The following is a 24,586-nucleotide window of genomic DNA, read 5'->3' as shown; positions in this document are numbered from 1 at the left end:
ATGAACTGAAGCATGGCAAAGAAAAAAGAGCCCAGAGAACAATACATACAATAACTATAATAATGATAATTAAAATTGCAATAAAAGACAACCCAACTCCGATTAATTGCAAAGACCAATCTTTGTCCAAGGGAAAAGATGATAAAACACATTTCTCTGGTGAGGAAATACAGGTCCACAACTTTGCATATGCAGTCAGAAAGAGTAACTGTGCCAGTCAGATTTTGCCTGTTTTACTTTGTTACAGGGAAGGGGCCAATGAAGGAGAAGACTATATTATAAATGAACTAATATAAAAACAAAATATTAATAAAACATACATATGCATATAGACATACATATTTTATATAAATACATATACACATATGTATGTATTTGCCACAGATAATCCACAAAGTGAATAATCCACAAATAGGTAATGAAAGATTGACTATAATTACATTCATCTTGGTGACCTTGTTCTAAATTATTATGGATTACCATTATGCAAGTTATTTTGTTCCACACCAGAGGTGGCTGTATTTTGCTATCAGATGACATGACCTCTAATTCAATAATGACTGTAATGCACTGGTATTCTCAGATAAAAGCTGTCTATAATGTCTGAACAAAGGTGAATTAGTTATCCAATTCACACACGCAATTAACTCTCTTAATACCTAAGAGACCATGGAGCCCCTTCTGAATTTACTATTAATACTGCATATGGAGGTCTTCCCTCCATCTGTAGTTATCCTGTGTTACACTTCATAATAAACAATATTAATAGTTTATTACCCCTATCAAAAATCTTGCATTGGTTATCACAAGATATCTCATTGAAGAATGATTTTTTTATTGGAAAAATGTATCTTACTTAAAATTTTATACCTATTAGGAAAAAAAAAACTCTCTGTTCCTAGAAAGGCAAATAAGGAAAAAAACAGCACACAAGATTAGAAACTATTAAATTATCCTTTGGCTATTTAAAAAGACTTCTCAAGAACAAATAATTGTTAGCTGAATTTAGATTTATATTCTGCATTCATTTACCCTTAAAACAGCAGAATAATTACTTATATTGTGGTGTTAAAGGGCAAAAAAAAATCAAAACATAGTTTTTTTTTTTTCTTGCCACCTGTTCCCTCTACTAAAAGCTGAAATTTCATAAATAGTTAGAAGGCAAAACAATGTGCTTCTGCTTTGAACCCATATGTGACGCCACTGGCTGTATTAATAAAAATCTAGATCAGAATAACTAGGTAATGGCAAATGTTAGGTAAACATCCTTGCCTTTTAAAGCATGGAGGTAATTAATTAATTCTTTGGGGATGCTTTTCATTTTAACCACCCAACATTAATATATCTTCTTGGCAAAGATTACAGAACAAAATAAAATGCCCAAAATCAAACCTGGCTCCCTTAATATTAACTTTATGTTTCTCTTTGGAGATATCTGTTCCTGTGGAAAGTAAAGGGTAAAGTATTTTTAAGATTGTTACTGTAATTTGTACAAGATCTTCTGTTCATCTGGGTTTTTCACCTCACTTTAATAACTCCCAACATAGGAAGAAGGCAAGATCTCTTCCTTCTGCTTTTGTCCTAGAAGAAAAACTAAAACACAATTTGTAGGCAAAGTCAATGTAAAGGAACATGGATATTAGCATGAATGGAACGCTAAGCAGTTGATATTCTTTACTATGCAAACAATTTAAACCATAGACCAACCTTCTGCATGCTGCAGAACAAGAAATACAGACTCCTCAGAGATGATGTACTTGTGCAGACACACCATGTTGGGCACACAGCGGGGGATGATGGTCTTTCTGTTCCTGCTGTACTCACTGCTTTTCCTTAGACCCTGACAGAGAACAAAAAGGTCAGTTGTACCCTCAGCTGCCTTTCGAGCCTGCTGTGCTCTGTGTTTATCAACCAAACTAATCTATCCGAGTTACTCTGGGCTTCAGAGAAACCACTCATCTGCTGCTCTATGCCCCTCGGTCCCTGGAGGCTCTGCTGATGGCATCTGGCATGAATCCAGAGAACAGAAGATGGCACAAAGCTGCCATTAAAATCAATTACGTGGGTCAGTGTTTTTATTAGAGTCTCTCTCAAACTAAGTCATCAGGATGACACTCTCAGTTATTTCCCTATGACCTTTCCTTAAATTTTATTTTATATATACACTTATGTATATATATTTGAGACTAAAGACATTGTTACATAAATCCAAATTCTGGAGACAAAAGAGCCACTCTCAGAACAGACTGGTGAATTTCAAATTCCATTCTTTGCAAAAATCAATGAGTATCCTCCAAGGGAACAATTAACTACTTTCCAAAGAATAAGGTGTGTCCATTTTCTGAGGTCACACCCTGAACAAAAACTGCTCGAGAAACCTTCAATAATAAGCAAACCATGGTTTTTCAAATAAATGTTTCAGTATTTGTCAGTATGACCTGCTGTACTGATAAGCCAAATAGAAAGTAGCTGGAAAAGGAAATAAAAAGTTAATCTGTTCAGTTTATAGATGCAATGGAAAAGCTTAAGTGAAAGATATTTTTAGAAGATTTATTGTCACAATCCATTTCAAATATCACTTATAAATTACAAATAGAAGGTTTTCTTAACCATGCTGTTGGTTATAAATTCGGGTAAAAATAGAATAAAAACTGAATTTACAGTGTAGACATCAAAAAAGAACTGAGGGATAGGGTATAGATAACATGCTCCCAAATAACTATAGGAAATATTTTTTTAAATAAATATTATTATAACATTCATTGGTAACAAAATATATTCACAATCACACACACAAATATAAGCAAAGTAAAAAGAGCATGCAAAATTAAAAAAAATATATTGTAAATTACTATTGAGCGATAACTTCAATTTTTTTTAACAATGATTAACCCTACCCCCAAAGAATAGTCATATTGACTGTAATACCAACATCATCCTTATTTCCACAGTTGTTCTTTTACCTCCTTTTCTGAGATTATTGCATTAATTTATTATTATATTTTAATATTTAGTTGTAGTCAATATATATATTATTCTGCTTTCTTCATTCTGAATCATTTTCTATGCTCTCCTATATTTCTCAGAATTTTCCCCATCTGTCATTTCATATGGCTGTCAAATATTCCATCACATTCCTATATACGACTTATTACAGAAACAATTTAAACCAGAGAATATTTGGGTCCTTAACAATTATAATCATGATCACAGATTAAATTCTGTTTGGTGCCCACAAATATGAGAGGTGGCCTCAACACCAGGAAGATCTGGGTTCAAGTTCTGCCTCTGACATATACTAGCTATGTAACACTGGACATGTATTTTAACCCTTTATAGTTCTAGAGAACTCAAGATAAATTTCAGGAAAAAGGCGAATTTATACTGACTGGGGGGGATTAACTCACCTAGAAGATACCTCTACCAATGTAAATGCAGATCTAGCCCCAATCCTAGTCCTTATTCCTTCACAAACCTGCATAAATAATTGTTTCCATGGAAGGAAATAAGGAAAGGAAAATCTCTGATTTTGCAACTCAACCAATAGTACCACTCTTTAGGCTCAATCATTAGATCAAAGCTAATAAGATGAATTTCAATACAGGGAAATGTAATGCTTTGTGTTTGGGTTCAAAAAATCAACTGCACAAATAAAAAATGGAGGAAGCATAGCTAAACAGCACTTTGTCTAAAAAAAAGAGTTAGAGGTTTAAATGAGTAACCTCAAATTGATTCAACAGTATGATACAACAAGCCCAAACATTCAAGCAATTGTAAACTGTGTATTGGCCCAGACCAAGAGAAATAAGAACTCTGTACTCTTCCCTTCACATATCACATCAAGAGTATTGTATTTTTTTTAACCTTTACTTTCTGACTTACTAACAACTCTAAGACAGAAGGGCAAAGGCTAGAAAAATGAGGTTAAGTGACTTGCCCAGGGTCACACATCTAGGAAGTTTCTGAAGCCAGATTTAACCCAGGTCCTCCTGATTCTAGGCTGGCACTCTGTCCACTGAATCATCTAGTTACTACTAGAAATACTATATTGATTTTTGGTTTTCATAGTGTATAAAAAATATTGGTAAGCTAGAGGAAACATAGAATGATATGTCAGATGAGGAATATTTGGAAAAACTAAGAGGGTGTGTGTGTGAGTGGGTGGGGTGTCTGTATGTGTCTGTGTGTATCTGTGTGTGTGTCTGTGTACGTGTGTGTGTGTGTGTGTGTGTGTGTGTGTGTGTGTGTGTGTGTGTGTACTATAAGAAAAAAGGCCAGCAATAACATGATAGTTGTCTTCAAGCACTTAAAGGAGTGTCACATGATAGAAGACAGAGATTTATCTTGCTTCCCTCCAGAGGATAGAAATGGGAATAATGGATAAAAGTCACAAAGAAGCAAATGTAGATTTGTTATTTGGAAACATTTCCCAAAAAACAGTCATCCCAAAGTAGAAAGAACAACCTCAAGAGTTAACAGGTTCCTTCTACCCCCAAAGAAGGTTTCTGAGACAAATTAGGATAGCTACTTGTTGGGAAAATTATAAAGAGCATTCTTCTTCACATACAAGTTGGATTTGGTGGTCCTACAAGGTCCATTTCAAATGTGAAACATTATTGTACCCCCACTCTCACATAAAATTAAGAAAAGACAAAATGAGAGAGTCAAAATAAGTTATCTGGATGGAAGGAGTTAAAGATAAATTACAAAAAAGAAAGCAAATACAGATATGGCCAAAAAAGAAAATAAATAAATTTACACAAAATACATACATAAAGAATGTCTTTTTCTTTATAAAGTGTCTCTTCCTTTTAATTTTCTAATTGAGAAAAAAATATTAATTCTACTTACCTTTAAAATAAATGTCTGCTGTGTCCTTGTGTCCATTACAAGCAAAACCTATTTTTTAAAAAGAAATAATAGTATTAATTTCCTCTATTAAGAAAAGTACCACTGAACAGGATTTTCAAAAACCAATCAAAAGAGTTCTGAATAGTCATACCAGTCCTACCCCAAAAAATTTCTGTTTTGGTTCCCACAACGGATGCAATACAATTCTTAATATATTTAAGGCATATTTTAACTTTCAAGGCTAAATTTTTAAAAATCAGTTTTAAACAGGATTTTCCTTCTCTTCCATAGAATTTCATGATGTACTGATTAATCAATAACAGAAAATAGTCAGTGGTTTTTTAGTCTTCTTTTCAAGTTTTATTGCTATGTTTTGTTTTTACATTCCAAACATCTATAGATTATTCCTCACTCTATGTGAGATCCTTTGTATCAAAATAAAACAATTAAATCAAGCTAATACTCTAGTCATTTCATTTCAAGTATATGCAGTATTCCACATCTATATAAAGCAATTAAAATATTGCTTTTTCAATGAACAAAAATCTATTTTCTCTTCCTCCCTTCCATACCCTGTTGGAAAAAAACAATAAAAAACAAAATTCTTGTAACACATTTACATACTCAAGCAAAACAAATTCCCTAATTGTCTCTGTGTGCTTACATATATACATATACACATATACATATATATACACACACACATATATATGCATATATATGTACTATGTCTCATTCTGCACCCTATATTTCTTTGTCAGGAAGTTAATAGTTTTTTTTAAAAAGTTAATAGCCTTTTATTCAATATTTCATCAAATAATGACTTGCTAGAATTTTATAACCCAAGAGTTGGAAGGGTCTTTAAATATCATGTAATCAAATATCCTATCTTTTACATGAATTTTCTTTGTACTATGGTCTTGGTATTGTAACTACCAACTACATACTACTCACTGGGTTATAACGTAGGTCCCACCCAGGGTCTCATTTCTAGAACAACGCATCTATGAACGAGAATAATTCTAGAGATACATTTTTTACTTAGAATTTTATACAGTAATAATGTAATATAATACATGCTAATAACTATAAGTTAAGAAGAATGATTTTGTGAATGGCTTACTACTTTATTCTTCAACTAACCATCTCGCCATAATATCATATGCAGAATATTCTACTATAATCAAACAAGTATCATCAGGTATGGAATATCTGATAGAGAAGGGAATGGGAAATAAAGAAAGTAGATGAGGAGACAGAGAATGGATGAGAATAGGGGGTCAGTAATGAGAAGTAGGAAAATAATATGCCATATTAATTTTTGGAAGAAAAAATTTGAGCAAAAAATAAACAAAAAATGAGCAAAGAAGTTCTAAATGAATATTAAGTTTTGAAGATGACTAGTGCTAGCTATACTCATACAACTAAATTAAGAGAACTGTAATAATTGTATTAATATTGTGATAACATTCACTTAGTCAATAAATTTCCATTGAGTGTCTATGAGGGATATGAAGAAATATGAGGCACAGTCCTTGCCCTTCAATACCCTACAATCACCACATAAAGATAACACCAAGGATCTAAGACATTACTGAAGGGGAAAAAAGGCAGATAAGCAATTCAAAGCAATATATTCCTAAGTGCCAAATGAATGGTACTGACAAAAAGTGCTAAGAAAAAGGATTCTGAAGACATCCCACAAGAGAAAACAGGATGCAAAGGCAAAGAGGAAAACTGAACAAGTTATGTATGTATGTGTAAATAATAATAATACCAGTTATTTAACTAGGCACAAGGTTTGTTTTGGGAGATAATGAAGTTGGAAAAACACACTGAGTCCATATAGCAGGACCATGAACATCAAGCTAAGGCACTTGAACTATCATTGAAAAAAAACTGCAGAAGATTTTGGGAAAGAGTAATTAATAAACTAAAATGGCATTATTGGAAATTAATTTGACTATAGGAAACAAAAAGACTAGAAGCAGGATGCACACTTAGCAAGTGATTACAATAATCTAGAAATGAAGTCAGTGTTATATGGAGGAAATAAAGAGAAAGCAATGAATGCAAAAGAAACAGCAAGATTTAATTGATTAGAAGAGGGTACAGCAAGGGAGAGGAAAAGCCAAATAAAATACCAAAATCTTGAGTCTATATGGCAAGGAGAATGAAAGTAGAATTATAATTGACAGAAATAGGGAAATTACAAGGGGGTCCAACTTACAGGAATAGAGGCAGAGATAATGAGTTTGGTTTTAAGTATCATAAGTTTGAAGTTATAGTAGGTCATGATAATATAAATGTCTTAATAGGCAACTGGAGGTAAGTGAGTGGAGCTCAGGAAGACATCAGAACTAGAAAGAACAACTAACAGTCATTTACTGAGGAGTTAAGTTCACAAAGGATAAGCTCACAAAGGGAGAAAAATGTAGAGAAAAGAGCAGAAACTGCTAATTAAAAAGGCATCTAAGTTGATCAATAAAAGAAAGAAATGAGACATTGCAAAAGCTAGAAGAAATGAATCAAGCAACAAAAATTGAAGATAGCTGATATCACCTCCATCATTCCCTTCATCACTAGCTTTGTTCTTCCAAAGTATGATTGAGAAGTAACTTATAAAATAACCCTAATTGTTCATAAATTCTTGGGTCACAAAATGTCAGAATCCAAAGGGACCTTAGAAGTTGTTTAGTTTAACACCCTCTTGGTTAAAAAACAGACCTGGAGAATTTAAATGACTTGCCCAAGGTCAGAGAGTAAATGGCAGAATTTGAACTTCAGCCAAGTCCCCTTACTCCAAGTCTACTAGTCTTTCAAATACACTCCCTCCTCTGAACTAGAAAGATACTCAGAAGCTTGAATAAAATATTAAATAAGTATTAACTGGGGATGTTGGCAAGTTGTGTCTGTTAAATATTATTTATTTGTTTCATCCCCTCTCTAAGTCACTCATCAAAATAATGTAGCCACCTTAGAATAAATTTCAGTCCCACTGTACATTATTTCACTTGGCTAAAATGAAAACTTCTTGGCATGCTACTTATGCAACTATAGAGGAAAAAAAAATCTATTTTCCACCAGAAACCTGCTAATTAAACAGAGAATATGTTTCTATAAATTGGAAATGATATCATTTCCCTAGCCTTATTTAGCCATGCAGGATAAAAACTCACAAAATTAAGATAGATAAAAATGTTCAAAAAGTACTCATTTGTTTACATTCACTTTCTTCTCCTACCAAGTTTGTTTGTAACTAGACTGTTCACATTGAGGCAATAAACACAAGAACATATGTGATTTTTTTTAAATGTGCCCTTTGACTGTCAATTTCTCCCAAACAGGTGTTGGCTAAATGATTATAAATTGGCCTCTGGATACACCTCTTCAACTGAGCCATACAGGGTTGGTGATAATATAATTAGACCTAAAAACATCAGGCTGGTGAATGCTTTCCATCTGTTTGGCAATAATGTTTAGTTAACAATAGTCTTTAAAAGAAGCACCTTCAACTTCCGTTCTTAAAGTTATTGATAGGGCCATTCTTAACACACCAGCACTCTTGCTAACAAGAGCTTTGGGCACTTGAAAATTATTAGCCATACAGCTGTATACAGAGAGGAACGACTGCATTTAACATCTGTATCTTTCCAAATTTACATGCATCAACCTCATTTAAAGTCATTTCTTAATGAACGGTGCTATGGATCTATATTAATATTAGAGCTGCATGCACAAAGATCATAAGGAGCCAAACATTTTTTTAATGCCAACAGTAGGCCAATCTGTAATAAAGTTGTCAGCATAAAGGACAGAATAATAGCTTCTTTAACCCTCAAACAGAATTTGTTCATTTGAGGACTAGAACACACCAATTTAAAAACTGCTCATGGGTTTGCTCACCTTTATAAAGACAAAAATCTAATCTGGTACTAATTTGATACAATCGTCTTTCTAATAAAAGGCTCCTAAAGCCATCTTTTATTTCATGATAAAACAAGTGCTATAACTAAAACTGTCATGAAATAATTACCTTTGATAGCTTACCTTATTGCAAGAACACAATTAATGTATTTCTCCCTTTCATTTTTCACACTTCCTTATCAGCAATACATTAGCATACACTCTAATAGACAAGATTACTGCATCTTCCCCCTATGGTAACATATAGAATGGCTGCTAACTAGGGAAAAAAGCAGACAACCTATCCCTTCAGGGCTAGTTTCATCTGTTCTTTAATTACAATACCACAATGAGACTAGAAGCTGCTCTTTTTGTAAAAGTAAGGAGGAGGAAGCTTCAAATGATAACAGAACTGGGCATTTTAGTTAACTATCTAAAGAACCCAAAATGTCCTGCTCTCTATGTAGACACCACCACTACAAGGATTTGAGGGAGTAAAAAGAGAAAAGAATGAGGAATAACACATACCAATAGTTAAGAGTGTTTGTTGGGGTTTTTTGGTTTCTTAAAGCAGATTTAGAGTAGGAAAGAGATCCATTGTCACAAGGAACCCTTGGACACAAACACAACAAAATGGTAACAATCTTGAGACACTTTCTTCAGTGAGGCTATTTCTTCTTATAAACTTTAGCTTTAATTATTGATACAAGAAATATATGTGGTTCCAAAAATAACTGTAGCACTAATTCCTAAGTAGAGAAAGATCACTTCAGCAATGTGGTAAAATATTTGTCTGTACTACTGGATTGGTTACTTTATAAATTTCCCCAAAAGTCCAATAAAAACCAGATAAGATTAAAAGAAAAATCCCAAAAGGGCACTTAGGTAATACAGCATAGTGGAGCTGCAGTGCTACTTGTTCATTTTTATGTCATTTCCTGGAAGGAACCTGCACCTTCCACCATGGGGAAATCACACATGTCTTCACATAGCAGAAAGGAACAAGTTAGTACCGAAAAGGACAGAGAGAAAGTCAGAAAGAAGGTACAAGTTGCATTTGGCAAAAAGCTTTTCTCAACTAGAGTACAAATGAGTAAGATTATACCCATACAATTGTGTCTTTCAAATATATTCAGAACTTGGTTAATAAGAATAACCTCTTTTTGGCAATGTTACAGAGGCTGGCAATATTACCCTTGTATAGAAATGAAATTATTTTTAACAAATTCCTTACAGGAAGCATTTGTTTCTATTTTTCAGGGACAGCAATTTTCTTCATCTAAGACCACACGTTTAGGATGCAATTTTATTTGTGTTTAATGTGAAAAACCTGGTCCTCCTTGAATGCTGCTATACCTATTTGTCTATCCTTCCTCTCCCCCAATAAGATTATGGGTCTGTTTGACACGAGTTTCCTTTTAAAAGTTCTAGTCCCAGAAAATAATGAATCTAGTGGGTGACCTTTAACATTATTAGTACTCCCTTCTTGGAAATGATTTTCTCCTTTGGCATAGGAAGACCAGAAGCATTCCATATCCTATTGCCCAGTAGCTCCAACAGCAAAGAATGCTGAGAGGTAGTTGTTAGTCCATTAGAAGGAGCAGCATCAGGAGCATCAGCATGAGCAGACTGTGTAGAGGCACTTGTCTCATGTTATGCCATGAAACCAATCTGTTCTTGGCTATCATATGCTCATAAAAGCTATTTCAGGGATGAGGAATGAGGCATGAAGTGGAATGACTGTACATGGTCATTTTATAACACTTATGTACTCTTATCCAATACCCTCAGCATCCATTTTCTGAAGGGACACAAAGTGCCAAGAGCAGGGATATTTAGGATTTATAGTGAAATGACTAAACTCCCTTTTAAGATCCTACTGGTGCTGTGTCTATACCAGAAGAGCCTTCAACATTTTACCCTGTAAGAAGTCAAACGAATAGGTAAATAAGAGTAAGAGGGGCATTGCTTGAGGGACTGAATGCCAGGGAGAATTCATAACACTAGCTAAAGCCAACCTCAACCTCCTTCCCATAACCTTCTCACCCCTCACCTCATCAACAAAACAAATGATGTCTTTGAGGAAGGTACAGCACTTCAAGCTCCTACTAGGGCACCATCCTAAAATAGAAAATGACTAAGGACCCAAGATGGTCAGGCCTTTTGGGGTGGGAAGGAGAGAAATAAAATTTCGCATTTCTTTTTAAAAGCTAAGCATAAAAGCTAAGCAGATCCTAATTTAAGCCTCACTAGAAACATTTATCTTAATATTTAAATTTTGTTTTTATATGTATATGTGTACATATGTGCTGCATATGTGTGTGTATCTTCTTCCTCAATATAGCTAAACTTTCTAGCTTTAAGTATTATAAACCAATCTGGTTGGTCACCTAGGGAGGTAAGTGAAAGACTGGAAGGGATAGGAAATATATAAAGCTAAATTGATAAATAACTGAAACTTAGCTCTAAGAAAATAATTTTAAATTTCCTTAAAAGCAGACATTAATAAATGTTTCAGTATGCTAATTTTTTTAATTAAAAGATATTTCTGCAGTAAAAGCTCTTTCATATGCACTACTGATTCTTCATCAAACGTTAAGTTCTCAACTTAACACCAGTATAGCCGGTGGCAGCCTGAAGGTTTACCATCTGCTGCCACCCAAAGTCACTGTGGCCACCTTCAGAACATATGCATCAAAGCCCTTAGATAAGAGACTGAAGGAATACTGCCGAAGTCAGCATAAGGGGAATCACAAACCCAGAGGCAGGCAACAGGCAAAGTACCAGAAAAAAGAACATGGTGAACCATCAGTCACCCTACCACACACACAACCCAAGGTCACAGGAGACACCAGTGGCTGAACAGAGAGACAGGCAAAATAATACCTCTTATGGCACTAACATAAATCTAACCACCCTACCAGCTTCAATTTTACACTGACTTTTTTTCTTTAAAAGTCTGGTAACATTTATATTCCCTGCATTTTCATTCAAAATAAGTGTAGTGATCACTGGGAGGAATTTAATAAGATGAGTTTAATTCAATTGCCTTTATTATCAATAAAATATATATAGACATATCCAAACATATATACACACATATACATACATTATATATACACACATTCATACACATACATAGATGTGTCTTTTTGTAAGTAGTCACTTTGATTCCTTAGAATCCTGTTTTGGATATATCTAGTTATTGTGAAACATATGAAACCCATAATCAAACATTCCATGAATGAAATTTTGGTAGTTGGAAGGCATGATGAAATCTACTAAATTCAAATCCTTAAATCCTGAAGCTACTGAAAAAAAATCCATCATTTATTCTCATTGAGATCACACTGTACTAATTTTATTTGATATTAATTTCAGAATAACAATGTATTTAAATGTTTAAAAGATGATGTTTATTGTAACATCTACAAATAAAAGTAAAACTATGACTCTTGGAATGTTAAACACCCACAAAACATTAAGAACTCAGTCACTTTCCATATGACTATTTTGCAATATTGTTCCACTTTTTTGAGTGTATTAAATACAGTGAGGAAAAGTAAAAATCTTTTGTTTTCTATAAATGATATAAAGTATGAGAGAATGTCAATCCTAGTTATTTAAGTGGAAAATCTATTGAATTTATAGTAATTTTAGCTAAAAATAAGGTTTTTAAATTTCCTCATGTCTCCCACAGGGAATTAGTAGAAATATTCATGTTCAGTAAGAACTAGTACAATACCCTTATTTTGTCCCTCATCTAAATTCAGTCAATCTAATGATAACCTGTTGAATACAATTAGATATGTTTTCTGTAACCTGCTACAAGTCTATATAATATGAATAAATACCACATGGAGTCATGTGTCTTTATGTAGCTATAATCAACAAAATTTATGGTTCTGTTTTTAAGTCAAGCCAAATAGCACTTATCAAGCATCTACTGCTAAACAGTATACTAAACACTGACAATAAAAAGAAGGAAAAAAGAGCAGTACTCACTCTCAATGAAAACTATGCACTGACCAGATAGATGCAAAATAAATTAGGGTGAGTCTCAGAAGAAAGGCACTAATATTAAGAACTATGGAAGTTTGTGATATCCATAGGCAATTTGAATTGCAAAACTGGGAGGTCAGCAGAGAGAGATTATGACTGAATAAGTAAAAGAATCATCAGCATGGAGATAATCTTTGAAACCATGGGAGCTAGTAAAATGATATATCTGAAGAGAAAAAAAGAGGACCCAGGACATAATTTCAGAGAAGCCCCTACCATTAGTAGTCATGACATTGACAAAGATAGCAAAAGTGACTAAGGAGAAACCAAACAGGTAGAAGGGGAATTGGGACATAGCAATGTCATAAAAGTCCACAGAGAAGAAAATATTAAGGAGAAGAGGGTAATCAACAGTGTTAAAATATAGAAAAAGGTCAAGAGGAATGAGGATTGAGAAAAAGCTATTAGATATAGCAATTAAGAGATGATTAGTATCCTGGTAGAGAGTAGTTTTGGTTGAAAGATGAGGTCAGAAGCCAGACTGAAAAGAGTTAAGAGAGTGAGAGAAAAGAAAGTGGAGGTACCTAAGGTAGACAGCCTTCTCAAGAAGTTTACAAAAAAGGGAGGAGAGATATAGGACATTAGCTAGTGGGGATGGAAGGATCAAATAAGGTTTTATTTTTTAAGGGAGATAAAATTCTACGTTTGGGGATCATGGTAAAATGTAAGAAAAAGTCTTTTTTTCTGGCTTAGCAGAAGCAATGGATTTCTTGTGATTTTTCCTGAAAGGCAAATCTGACCATGTTCTTCCCCAATTCCAGAAATGCCAATGACTGTCACTCTATCTAGGATCAAATATAACCTCCTTCATTTGGATTTTAAAGTGCTTTCAATATGGTCCCAACCTACTTTGTCAACCTTTTAGGATATCACTTCCCTTTCTGTACTCTAGGATCCCTACAAACTGGTCTTCTCACACAATACTAAATTACCTGTTTCCTAGACTTTATTCTGGCTGTCCTCTGTACCTGAAATAAATTCTCATCTCATTTCCACGTGCTCTTAGATTTCCTTATTTCCCCCAAAAGGATGCTCATCATATCTTCTAAACAAAGCCTTTCCAACCAAAATTACCTAGAATTTATTTTGTCTATTTTACATTATTTATTTTTGTATTGTTGATTTTTTGCTTTATTTATTGTAAATTATATAAATTGCATTATTCAATTTTCTATTATTTATGTACATGTTGTCTCACCCAATTGAATGAAAGCACAGAGGGTAGGAACTGTTTCATTATCCTTGTATCCCCGCACAGTAAGCACAATGCCTGGTACATGGAAGGTACTTAAAAATATTTGCTGGCTGACTGAAGTATGATCTTTAATCTCTAACAAAAACAACAAATAATTATGGCAGGACAATTGTAGTCTTCCATAATGTATTATGAATCCTATCACAAGGAAAAAATAATATTCTTGAAGGAGTAGACAAAATAATCTCATCTATACTTAATAGCCAATTGCTCCTCAGTGAGTCAACGTATTAGATTGGTCAGAGTTAATAGAAAAAAGGAAAAAGAAAAAAAAGTAATAACTAACTTCTATAACCCAATTGATCAATCATTAAACAATTCAATAAGTACCTATGTGCTAAGCACTCTTTCATCAGATCACAGGATGATAGTTTTCAAACCAGAAAAGATCTTAGATACCATCTAGTACACCTTCCCCATCTTGTAAATGAAAATAGTAAGGTCAGGAATTAACATGACACAACTTGGGTCCCACAGTTGGTAGATGTCAGAGCTGATACTGGAACTCAGTTTCTCTGTTTCTATATTCAGTGTTTTTCAACTAAAATATAATGTTCTTATGTAATATGATACTTTTAAACATAAGAATGCAGAACTTTTTTTTCATTATCTCTTTTCTACCTAAATATTACAGACAGGTAAACCTAATGTAAATCCCCAGCAAAAATCTAGACTCATGGGACAAAACTAAAATCAACTGTGCATACTTAGGAAATTAGCAATTACTAAGAAATAACATGGGTTATCTAGGAACAAGTAGTCAAACTAGCCTCATTTCCTTTTGCTAGACCCTCATCATCCTGAACCCAGACTACTGCAATAAGAATTCTAGTTGGCATCCTTGCCTCATCTTTCCACTTGAGTCCATCATCTATTCAGCTATAAAAGTGATTTTAATAAAGTATGAGCCTGACCACCTCTTATTCAATAAACTCCAGTGGTTCCCTATCACCTCCAGGTCCAAATATAAAATCTTGTTTTTAACCTGGGCCCTTCCTACCTCTCCAATCTTCTTAAACCTTATTCCCCTCCATGAACTCTTATGATTCAGTGATACTGATGTTCCTCACACTTAGGAGTTTTTTTCACTGGCTATCTCCCATGCAATGAATTCTGTTTCCTTACCTCAGCCTCCTAGATTCCTTGGTTTCCTTCAAGGCCCAGCTAAAATCTTGCCTTTTATAAGAAGGTCCTCCTATATATGAGGGCCTTCCCTCCTAACTCATCCTGTATACATCTTATATGTACATAGTTGTTTGCATGCTGTTTGCCCCATGAGACTGTGAGTTCCTTGAGGGTAGGGATTGTTTTTGCCTCCAGATCTTAACATAGGACCTGGCACATAGCAGAGACTTAATACATGATTGTTCACTTGAATTTTGTAACACATCTGTAGTTTAGCAATGCAAAATTTAGCAAAGGGTCCAATAGCAATAGTGTCATCGTGGAAAAAAATGTAGAGTCGCAAGCTAGATAACAATAGTTTGGTGGATTTACAAATTAGCTCTCTAAAAGGCCTTAGTCCAGTGGTTCTCAACCTTTCTAATGCCGTGACCCCGCAATACAGTTCCTCATGTTGCAGTGACCCCAAACCAAAAAATTATTTTGGTGGCTACTTCAAAACCATAATTTTGCTACAGTTATGATTCAGAATATAAATACCTGATATCCATTATGTATTCTCATTGCTACAAATTGAGAGGTTGAGAACCGCTGCCTTAGTCAAAAGTGTTCATTAATATTAACCTGAGTAGAGATTTCTATTGCTTGCTTAAGGGCCTATCTCCTTAATATTCTATGGATGAAGGTATGATGCCTATAGGTTAAAGCCATAGGATTTCAGTATATAGAGTTGAAAAAGACCTCAAAAATCACATATTTCTACTCTCTCATATTATACTAAGGGAAACCCAAATAGGTTAGCTAATTTGTCCAAGATAACTCAGGGAGTAAATAGCAGACACAACCTTAAGAATTAAATGCAAGGAGCAATTAGCTGGCACAATGGATAATGCTAGGCCTAGAGTTGGGAGGACTAGCTTCAAATCGGGCCCCAGATAATTCATAGTTGTGTGACACTGGACAAGTCACTTCACTCTTTGCCTAGCTCTTGCCCTTCTTAACACAGGACCTGGCACATAGCAAAAACTTAATAAATATTAGAGTTGTGATTAAAACAGAAAGTAAGGGCTAAAACAAAAAGGAATACAGAAAAAAGTTAAGGAGAAAAAATCATCTAAACTTTATATATGAAACTTCTACCCTACCTACAGGCAAAAAACTGTGCTAGGTACTAGAGAAACAAAGACAAAACAGTCCATGTCCCCAAGGATTTTGTGTTCTACTGGGAGAAAAAAATAGTTTGTACATGAATAAATACAGTACAAAGAAAGTTGAGGGGAGAGGAAAAGGACCAATAAATATGAACAAGGAACAGGAAAACAGTGATGGCTTGACAGAGGAGATGGTACCTGAGTTGAGCCTGGATGGAAATAAGAATTCTGAGTGAAAGATGGGACAAGAATATACATTCTAGCCACTTGCAGGAATATATACAGGCAGGAGATGAATTGTTTTGTCAAGAAACAGCTACTAGTCCAGTTTGACTAAAACATAGACGGCACAAAGTGAAAGAGTATGACAATGCTAAAAAGGTAAGTGAGAGTCAGATTGTGGAAGACCTTAAATGTTGGGCTAAGGAGTTTGTATTTTCATCAGCATTTTAAAAATGGAATGACATTATCATAACCATGACTGAGAAAGTTATTTTAATAGCTTTGCAGAGAACAGCCTGGAAAGGGGAGAGAACAAAAGCATAAACAACAAATAAGGAGCCTATCATAGTAGTTCAGGTAAGAGGTTACAAGGACTTGAACTAGAATGGTAGTTACAGAAGTTCTTCCTCCTTTCTGTCAAACCTGGTATCTAGACATGAGGCAGAAATGCTATGCAACCACTCCACTCCCTATGATACTCATCCTCTTCAAAGCTACCTGGCTATACCTGTGTTGGAGTGGGAACTGAGAGCTGAGACATCTGCAATAAAGCAATACAAATATAGATTATTGCTATTTCCCCACCTCCCGAAAAAAATAACGAAGATATAATTTATTTCTATTGTAATTACTAGTTTAAAAACTCATATTGATTTAAGCTAAGGGTCAATGATCGTGATCCATTCCTCAACCATGTTTTACAGGGATGGGAGGTTAATGACTTAGTGAGCAATAAATATATTTTTTTCACTATACATATATAATGTTTATTGTGCGTGTATATATGAAAAAAAGACTTTCTGCATTGTGTATTTTTTAAGTCCTGGGCCTATACATTTATTACTTCATGAAACCTGCTTCCAAAGGGCATAACATGCCTTTGTAAGGAGATTGGATATAAATATAGCAGAAGGCAGAATATAAAAGACTGAGAAATTGGGTTGGAAATAGAATTACTGAAGTGCCGGGAAAAACAACCACTTACCCAGCTCTTCTTATGTCCAAATGCTTTAGAAGTAGGATCTCTATGCCTTAGCTATTCTCCATTTTGCTCAACTGTCTTTGTGAAGCAACTTGTGCAAGGACACAAAGGAATTATGCTAAAGCAAGGTTAGAACTCTGGAGTTCTGGGCTTATGGGCCCAAGTTCAGTTCATGCCATTCAATCTTACAATGAATACATTTATTCTATTGATTTAGACTGTATTCTGAAGTTAACTTTGGGTGTTAACATAACACCATGTTAAATTTAGAAGAAAAAAATTAAATTAAATGTAGTGTCTTATAGTTAGTTTTAGATAATCTCATCTCCATTTGAAGGTATTCAGCTAGCATTTATTAGGCACCTTCTGTGTGTCTGAGATCAAATTAACACAATACTCTTTAAATTCCCATTGATTTGAAGTACTTCACTGTTCATTAATGTTTCTATTCTTCCTGATATTTGCTTCCATGTATTTTTGTCTTGGATTGTCAATATATAGAGAGTATCCACTATGTCTATGTAACCATTCCTATTACATTGACATTGTTCCTTTTGTTACACACAGTTAGGCACTGAATTAATAATGCCTTCTTATGATGATGCTGGGAGGCAGATAAGTGGATACAGCCCTGGGCCTAGAGTCAGGAAGACCAGAGTTCAAATATGAGCTTAAAACATTTACTAGCTAGCCTGGACAAGTCACTTAGCCCAACTGTCTCAGTTTCCTCATCTGCAAAATGAGCTGAAAAAGGAAATGGCAAAGCACTCTAGTATCTTTGCTAAGAAAATTTCACATGAGGTCAAGAAGAGTCAGACACAACCAAAGCAACTGAACAAGAAGATGATAATAAAAGGAGCTTCAGTTGCAGCTTCAAGTTTGTATATTCACAAATTAGCTAGATGGCTCAGGAGATTGAGAGGCAGCCCTAGAGATGGGGAGGTCCTGGGTTCAAATCTAGCCTGAGACACTTCTTAGCTATGTGACCCTGGACAAGTCACACTTATTCCCCAATTGCCTAGCCCTTCTCACTCTTCTGCCTTGGAACTAATACTCAATATTGATTCTAAGATGGAAAGGAAGGGTTTTTTTAAAAGTTAGCATTGAAGTCTTTGAAGGAAGAATTGATCCAGTTGCCAGGTAAAAGAAAGACTTGAATCCCAATTAAGGGAAAAGGAGGAAGGTAATGGAAATGGAAATGTTTTATTTCATAATATGGTTTAAAAGGTTCCATTGCATATATGAATTGTTATTCATAAATCTTGAAATTGCTTAAATTTTGAAAATTATATTAATATAGATTCGTGGAGTCTTTATGGCATGAATCCCATCACTGATGTTAAGGAAAAGCACATGGTATGATCAAATGAAAGAAATACAAAGATAAGATTCTTACTTTCAAAATGGCAGTTTCACCTATAGCAGCAAAATGCTGTGGCAACAATTCACAGGCATCCACTGAATGAGGAAGTAAAAATGTGATATGTACAAGTGTGTGACAATTCAATAATCATAATGCATTCATGTTAAAGTACACTTAGATTCTATAGGCACAGTGTATTTGGAGACTTCAAGTAAATATAATATATCCAAAAGGCTTAAAATAAATACAGTGTTTCCACCTTTCTAAAACTCAATCAGCAAGTATTTATAGAAAGCCTACTATGTGTTTAATATTATACTTAGACACCACAGGAGAAACAAATCTAAAACATGGTTCCTGATTTTAAGATGATAAGGATTTAGCTAGAGACAAAATTAAAACACATGAAGAAATTACAGACTGAAGGATAGAAAGCATACATGTCAAATAATGCTTGGCCCTTCCCTCTTGTTTCTAAAATTATAAGACTGAACCTCCCCCAAGATGCCCATCATTTCTACTTTAGCAACCAGTTTCTCCTGATTCATAAGAATCACACTGAGAAAAAAGTTACCTCATTGCTTCCTCTACCTTTTGAAACAGAATTTACCCTTATAAGTAAACTAATCATTAACTCTTCTCCTTTTGTCATAGCAAGAGAACTGTAGCAAATACCTGGATAACTGAAGACCTCTCTCACTTCTATACCATGCCTCTGTTCTAGACTTGTTATTTGTTTTGAAACTGCATCTAATATCCTCTTTCTATCCAGATGGTCTGTGGTATATTCCAATAATAATATCACTTATTTTTGCTTACAATGATCTTCACACAGATGCTTTCTACCATGCTTCCCTCATTATGGTTCCTGGATTTCCTCATGAGTATATCTCCTAGTGTGCAACACTATTAGGGCCTCCACCTCCACTTTTTCCTATCCAGTTCTTCCTAAGGAATACCATTCTGAGTCAATCATAGATCTCATCCCATCAAGTCTAAATCATATCATTTGCTTCTTCATAGGATCTCTTATTCATCTTGCCTGTTACCTATAATTTGTGCATTTCTGTACAGATATTTGAATGAAAAATAATGTAGAGAGTGCTAGAACTGAAATCATGAGAAGAGTTTTTTAATCCTACCTCAGATAATTACTAAATGTGTGAACATGGGCAAACTACTTAACTCTCAGTGTGGCAGGGATAATACTTGCAGTACCTACTACAAAAAGTTGTTGTGGTAAACATGTTCTATAAACATTAAAGTACTGCACAAATGTTATTATTACTGCCTGTTTTCTTGAATTTTAGCTGCAATGTAATTGTGGCTGTCTGTATTGCTATTTTTCCTACTTATTATCTACTCTGGGTACTTACCTTGTTAACTATATATAGAGATTATTCCTCCTTTCTCTCCACACTTTAGTCCAAAACCCTTTTTTTAAGATTTGTAAGACATCAAACAAATACATTTGTACTACTTCTTGTGTACATTCTATTCCTCATCAAGAACCCATCATTCCTAAATTTTTAGCCATAATCAACATTTTGAAAATCTATTTATAAACACCACCTTCTTAATCAATTGTTCATTTCACAAAGCCATCTATCTCTTTCTTGCAAAGGCTTCATTTTCAATCAGCAGCAATGCACTTAAAATCTTCAATTTCTTGCCAAATACATCATATCCTGATAGTATGGCACTGATTATAACTTATAATAAAAAAAAAGAGAAAGCAAGACAGGACAGTATATTCAGATAAGGCTTCATGAAGGAAGTAGACTTTGAGCCAAACCTTAAAGAACAGGGAAGAGGTGGATATGTGGGAGGTAGGAAAAATGGCACTAGTAGGGTGGGAGTTTGTGGGAGGAAACAACATTTGCAAATATACTCGGTAGGAATGATGTGTGCAGGGAGAGTGAAAAAGAGGCACTAAGGCACAGGTTGTGTGTTAGAAAATAGGAAAATCAAGTTGAATAAGTAGGATGAGACAAAACTAAACAGGGCCTTGAAAGAGAAGGTAATCACAAGAATATAAAAAATGGTGAGTTTAGGTGAGAAAAAAGGCATATTGGTAATGTTTTGGTTCTTATCAGAGGGGTCAATTCAGGATATCAAAATTCTAATGTAATCCTTGCTAGCTGACTTTAAGTAATATAACCAGCTTCAGTTAAAATAGGGGTAATTGTCATCTAAGTGTCAAACTCCAGTGGTCGTAAAACTCCTAAGGCCCAACCAAAATTAAAATGTAATTGGGAAAGATTTAATATAATAAAATTACAACAGATAATGCCAATTTGTCATCTTCTAAGTCAATATATAACCCACAGGGATAAGTTTCTATTTGAGTTTGACAATACTATGCAAGGAACAATAATTTAAATTATCAAAATACAATGAGCTCTTTGCAACAAAGATGCTATATAAATGCAAAGTATTATTGTTGCTATGTTAAAGTATGCTGAACAAGTAAAATACATAACACACACACACAAATATATATTTGTAAATTTAAAATAAGGCATATGTTTAACCATCAGGGAAATAAAGAATCAAGGCAATGAAGTTTAAAAACTTGTTCCTTACTTTAATGCAAGTGTCATGGAATATTACTTAAAATTGTAAATGTGTTTCTAAATTATAAATACATGTCCTTCATTTTCAAAAGGAACTCTATATCCCTTTAAAATTATACTACTGAGTTTCATGTGATAATAGTCATTAAAAACTAACCATAAATAATTTTTTTCAGCAATATGCATAACAAATCAAGTCTGTCTTTTAGTTTATGTTTATAATAAGTACTAAATAATGTAAGCTTTACAATTAGATTTGCTGTATGATAGTAGGGGAGTTTCTGTGTCTCGATTGCCTTATTGGAAAGTGAGGGCATGGGATGAAATAATTTCGAACATCATTTCTAGTTCACATTTTGTAATACCGTTTCTTAGCCTCCTAGTCAGATCTAAACCTTTGTTTTGGACACCTCCCTTCCCAATCTTTCAAATGGCCAAAAGTCTGGCAAGTAAACTACTAGTCTAGTCATTCATAATTATGATAAAAGTGGCATTTCAATACATTTTTAAAACACATCTACTGCCCATCCTACAAATACCGCACCCACTTTCATTGAAAATACAACTCTTTCATGATACTTTGATGTCTGAGTTTATTAACTTATTATGTGTCATAATGATCATTTTTGTGGGCCCCCATGAAAGAATATATAATACATAATAGAGATATGGCATGTGCATATATATATTACACACATGTTTTATATGTGACCTCACATAAGAGAATGGAAATGACAATAATAAGAAACGGGAACCATATCAAGAATATTTTTTGACTCTTTACAAGAATTGGAAAAAGACTTGCATGTTGTGTATAGAAAAGCAACTTAAAACTAAACTATATTTCTCTTTTTAATCAACATTCATTAAACAATTCAATTTATTCATCAAACTATTCAACCTTCATTTTTCAGCTACTACTAATCTGAATAATTTTATGGAACATATACAGATACTTCGGAGGCAATGTCCAGCATTACATAAGATATACAAGTAAACAAAGAGTTCTGTATAGTAGATATCATAAGAAGTAAAATGACTGATTAAATAATGCCAAACCATTGGAAAAGATAATTAGTTGGAGATTCAGATTCATATACAATCTTCCTTTTTTTAAAATTATATGTGGCAATTCTCATTTTTGTTGGTGATGAGTTTTAAAATGTTTTTAATTTAAAAGGTAAAGAGCAACAACTTATTCTGTACTTATAAAGATGACAAAACCAAGTTACTAAGGCATATACTTTGAGATTTTTTTCCAGGATGATTGATAACTTTTTGCTGATCTTTGAACAATAACAGCAATAGGCATTTACACTGAGATTTAGGGTCTGCAAATTGCTTTACAAACATTTTGCCTGAGTCTTGCACATTATACTCATTTCTTAAACAAGGAAATTGTGGATTAGCTGCAGGGGCTTCTTTGTAGTTACAATAAGTAAATCTAGGAGAAGGGATTGAAACCCAGGTCTCCCCTCAGCCCAAATCCAGCAGTTTTCCTTTCCAAACCACCATGCTATCTCTATAGCCCTAATAGCAGGCATCTGCAAGTTTAGGAATACAATTTGTAACTAATGAACAGAAATGAGCTAATTATCCAAATGAAGATCAAACTGAATTTGCCCTCATTGCTCCAATGCCTTAATCTACTCTTTTCAAATCTCTTTCAGAGAAAACTGAGGCTCATGGGGTAACTGGTCAATAGTCACACAACTAAGTGACAAATGCTAGTGTTATTTCCATTATACTACAATGTTTAAAGATTGCCTTCACTGAAATAAATGTTTTCTATCTAAGTTGGCTACTATGAAAATACTTTTCTTCCCTTGACTTCAAATTCAGAGTTGAAAATATTTACTACAGTAATGCCAGATGTTATAATACTAAAATATTACTGAAGAGCTTTTACAGCTTAGGATCACAATCTCAGCAAATCTATCCACTTAGCTCTCCACCTTTCCCATTTTAAAAAGCAATGTTGTTATCTTAAAGAAGACCTAAGATCTTGTTGGATTCCTCACTATCCAGTCTGTGACCAAGACCTGTCAATTCACCTTTGCAACATTTTTCCAATATGCCCCCTTCTCGCTTCTGACACAGTCACCCCTCTAGTGTAGCTTCTCATTATCCCATATCAATTCACTACTGCAATAGCCTGTTGGTTGGTCGGCCTGCCTCTACTCTCTCCCCACTCCAGTTCATCCTCATTCAAATACCAAAAGAATCCTCTTCCAAGATAGATCCCCCCATACACACTCAATAAACTCCAGTGGATTCCTATCACTTCCAGAATCAAATGCAAATCTCTCAGTTTGGCATTCAAAGTTCCTCATACTTAGCCTCATCCCCATCTTTCCAGTCTTCTTAAACTCATCATGACTTACTCTTCAACCCAGTGACACTTACTGGTCCTTGCTGTTCCTTTGGTTCTGCTCATTTTCTTTTGTTGTCCTTATGTTCTCCCTCCCTTATCTCTGTTTCCTTCAAGTCCCAGGTAAATTTCACCTTCTACAAGAAATCTTTCCCAGTTCCTCTTCATTATAGTGCCTTTCTTCTGGTGGTTATTACACATATTTTTATGTTGTCTCTCCCATTAGATTATGAGCTCCTCAAAGGAACAAGCTGTCTTTTGCCTTTCTTCCAATTTAGCACAGTGCCTGGCACACACAAAGCACTTAATCAATGCTTACTATCTGGATCTAGTCCAAATTCCACCACTTCATATTATATGAACTTATTATGTTATTTTATATTATGTTATAAATTATCTCTTAATTTCTCTAAGCCTGTGTTTCCTCATCTGTAAAATAGGAGAAATAATAACTGTATAAACTATTTCACAAAGCTGTTGGGAGGAAAGTACTCAATCCTTAAAAAGTGCTCTGTGTAAATTATTATTATTGCAGAAACCCTCTCCTTTTGTAATGTATCAAATAATTCAATTAAACCAAAACATACAGAGAGTTGTAATAAGGACCAAAAGAAAACACATGTTCAGGAACCTGAAAAATATAAAATACTATACAAATGGAAGATATTATTTTGTCTAATAGAAACAAGTCAAAATATCAAATTTTATTAGGAGTTACCATACCT

General features: G+C 34.2%; 1 protein-coding gene across 10 annotated transcripts in view; it reads right to left on the bottom strand.

Annotated features, from left to right (window-relative positions):
- The window catches only part of RPS6KC1 (ribosomal protein S6 kinase C1), a 202,945-nt gene that overhangs the window by 58,158 nt on the left and 120,201 nt on the right, over window positions 1-24,586 (bottom strand). For all 10 annotated transcript variants that reach the window (XR_008916212.1, XM_056815908.1, XM_007481378.2 and 7 more), the window contains 2 exons: window positions 4,852-4,899; window positions 1,708-1,840 (listed from right to left, as the gene is read on the bottom strand). Coding sequence is in view for 9 of the 10 variants with exons in the window: in XM_056815908.1 (XP_056671886.1) it covers window positions 1,708-1,840; window positions 4,852-4,899 (181 nt within the window). In the remaining variant the exon portion in view is untranslated. The remainder of the gene's footprint in view (window positions 1-1,707; window positions 1,841-4,851; window positions 4,900-24,586) is intronic.

The sequence above is a fragment of the Monodelphis domestica genome, chromosome 2 (genome assembly GCF_027887165.1).
Source record: "Monodelphis domestica isolate mMonDom1 chromosome 2, mMonDom1.pri, whole genome shotgun sequence".
In the NCBI taxonomy this organism is placed as follows: domain Eukaryota; kingdom Metazoa; phylum Chordata; class Mammalia; order Didelphimorphia; family Didelphidae; genus Monodelphis; species Monodelphis domestica.
Note: the sequence above shows the minus strand (reverse complement) of the source record. Positions and strands in the feature narration are given on the sequence as shown.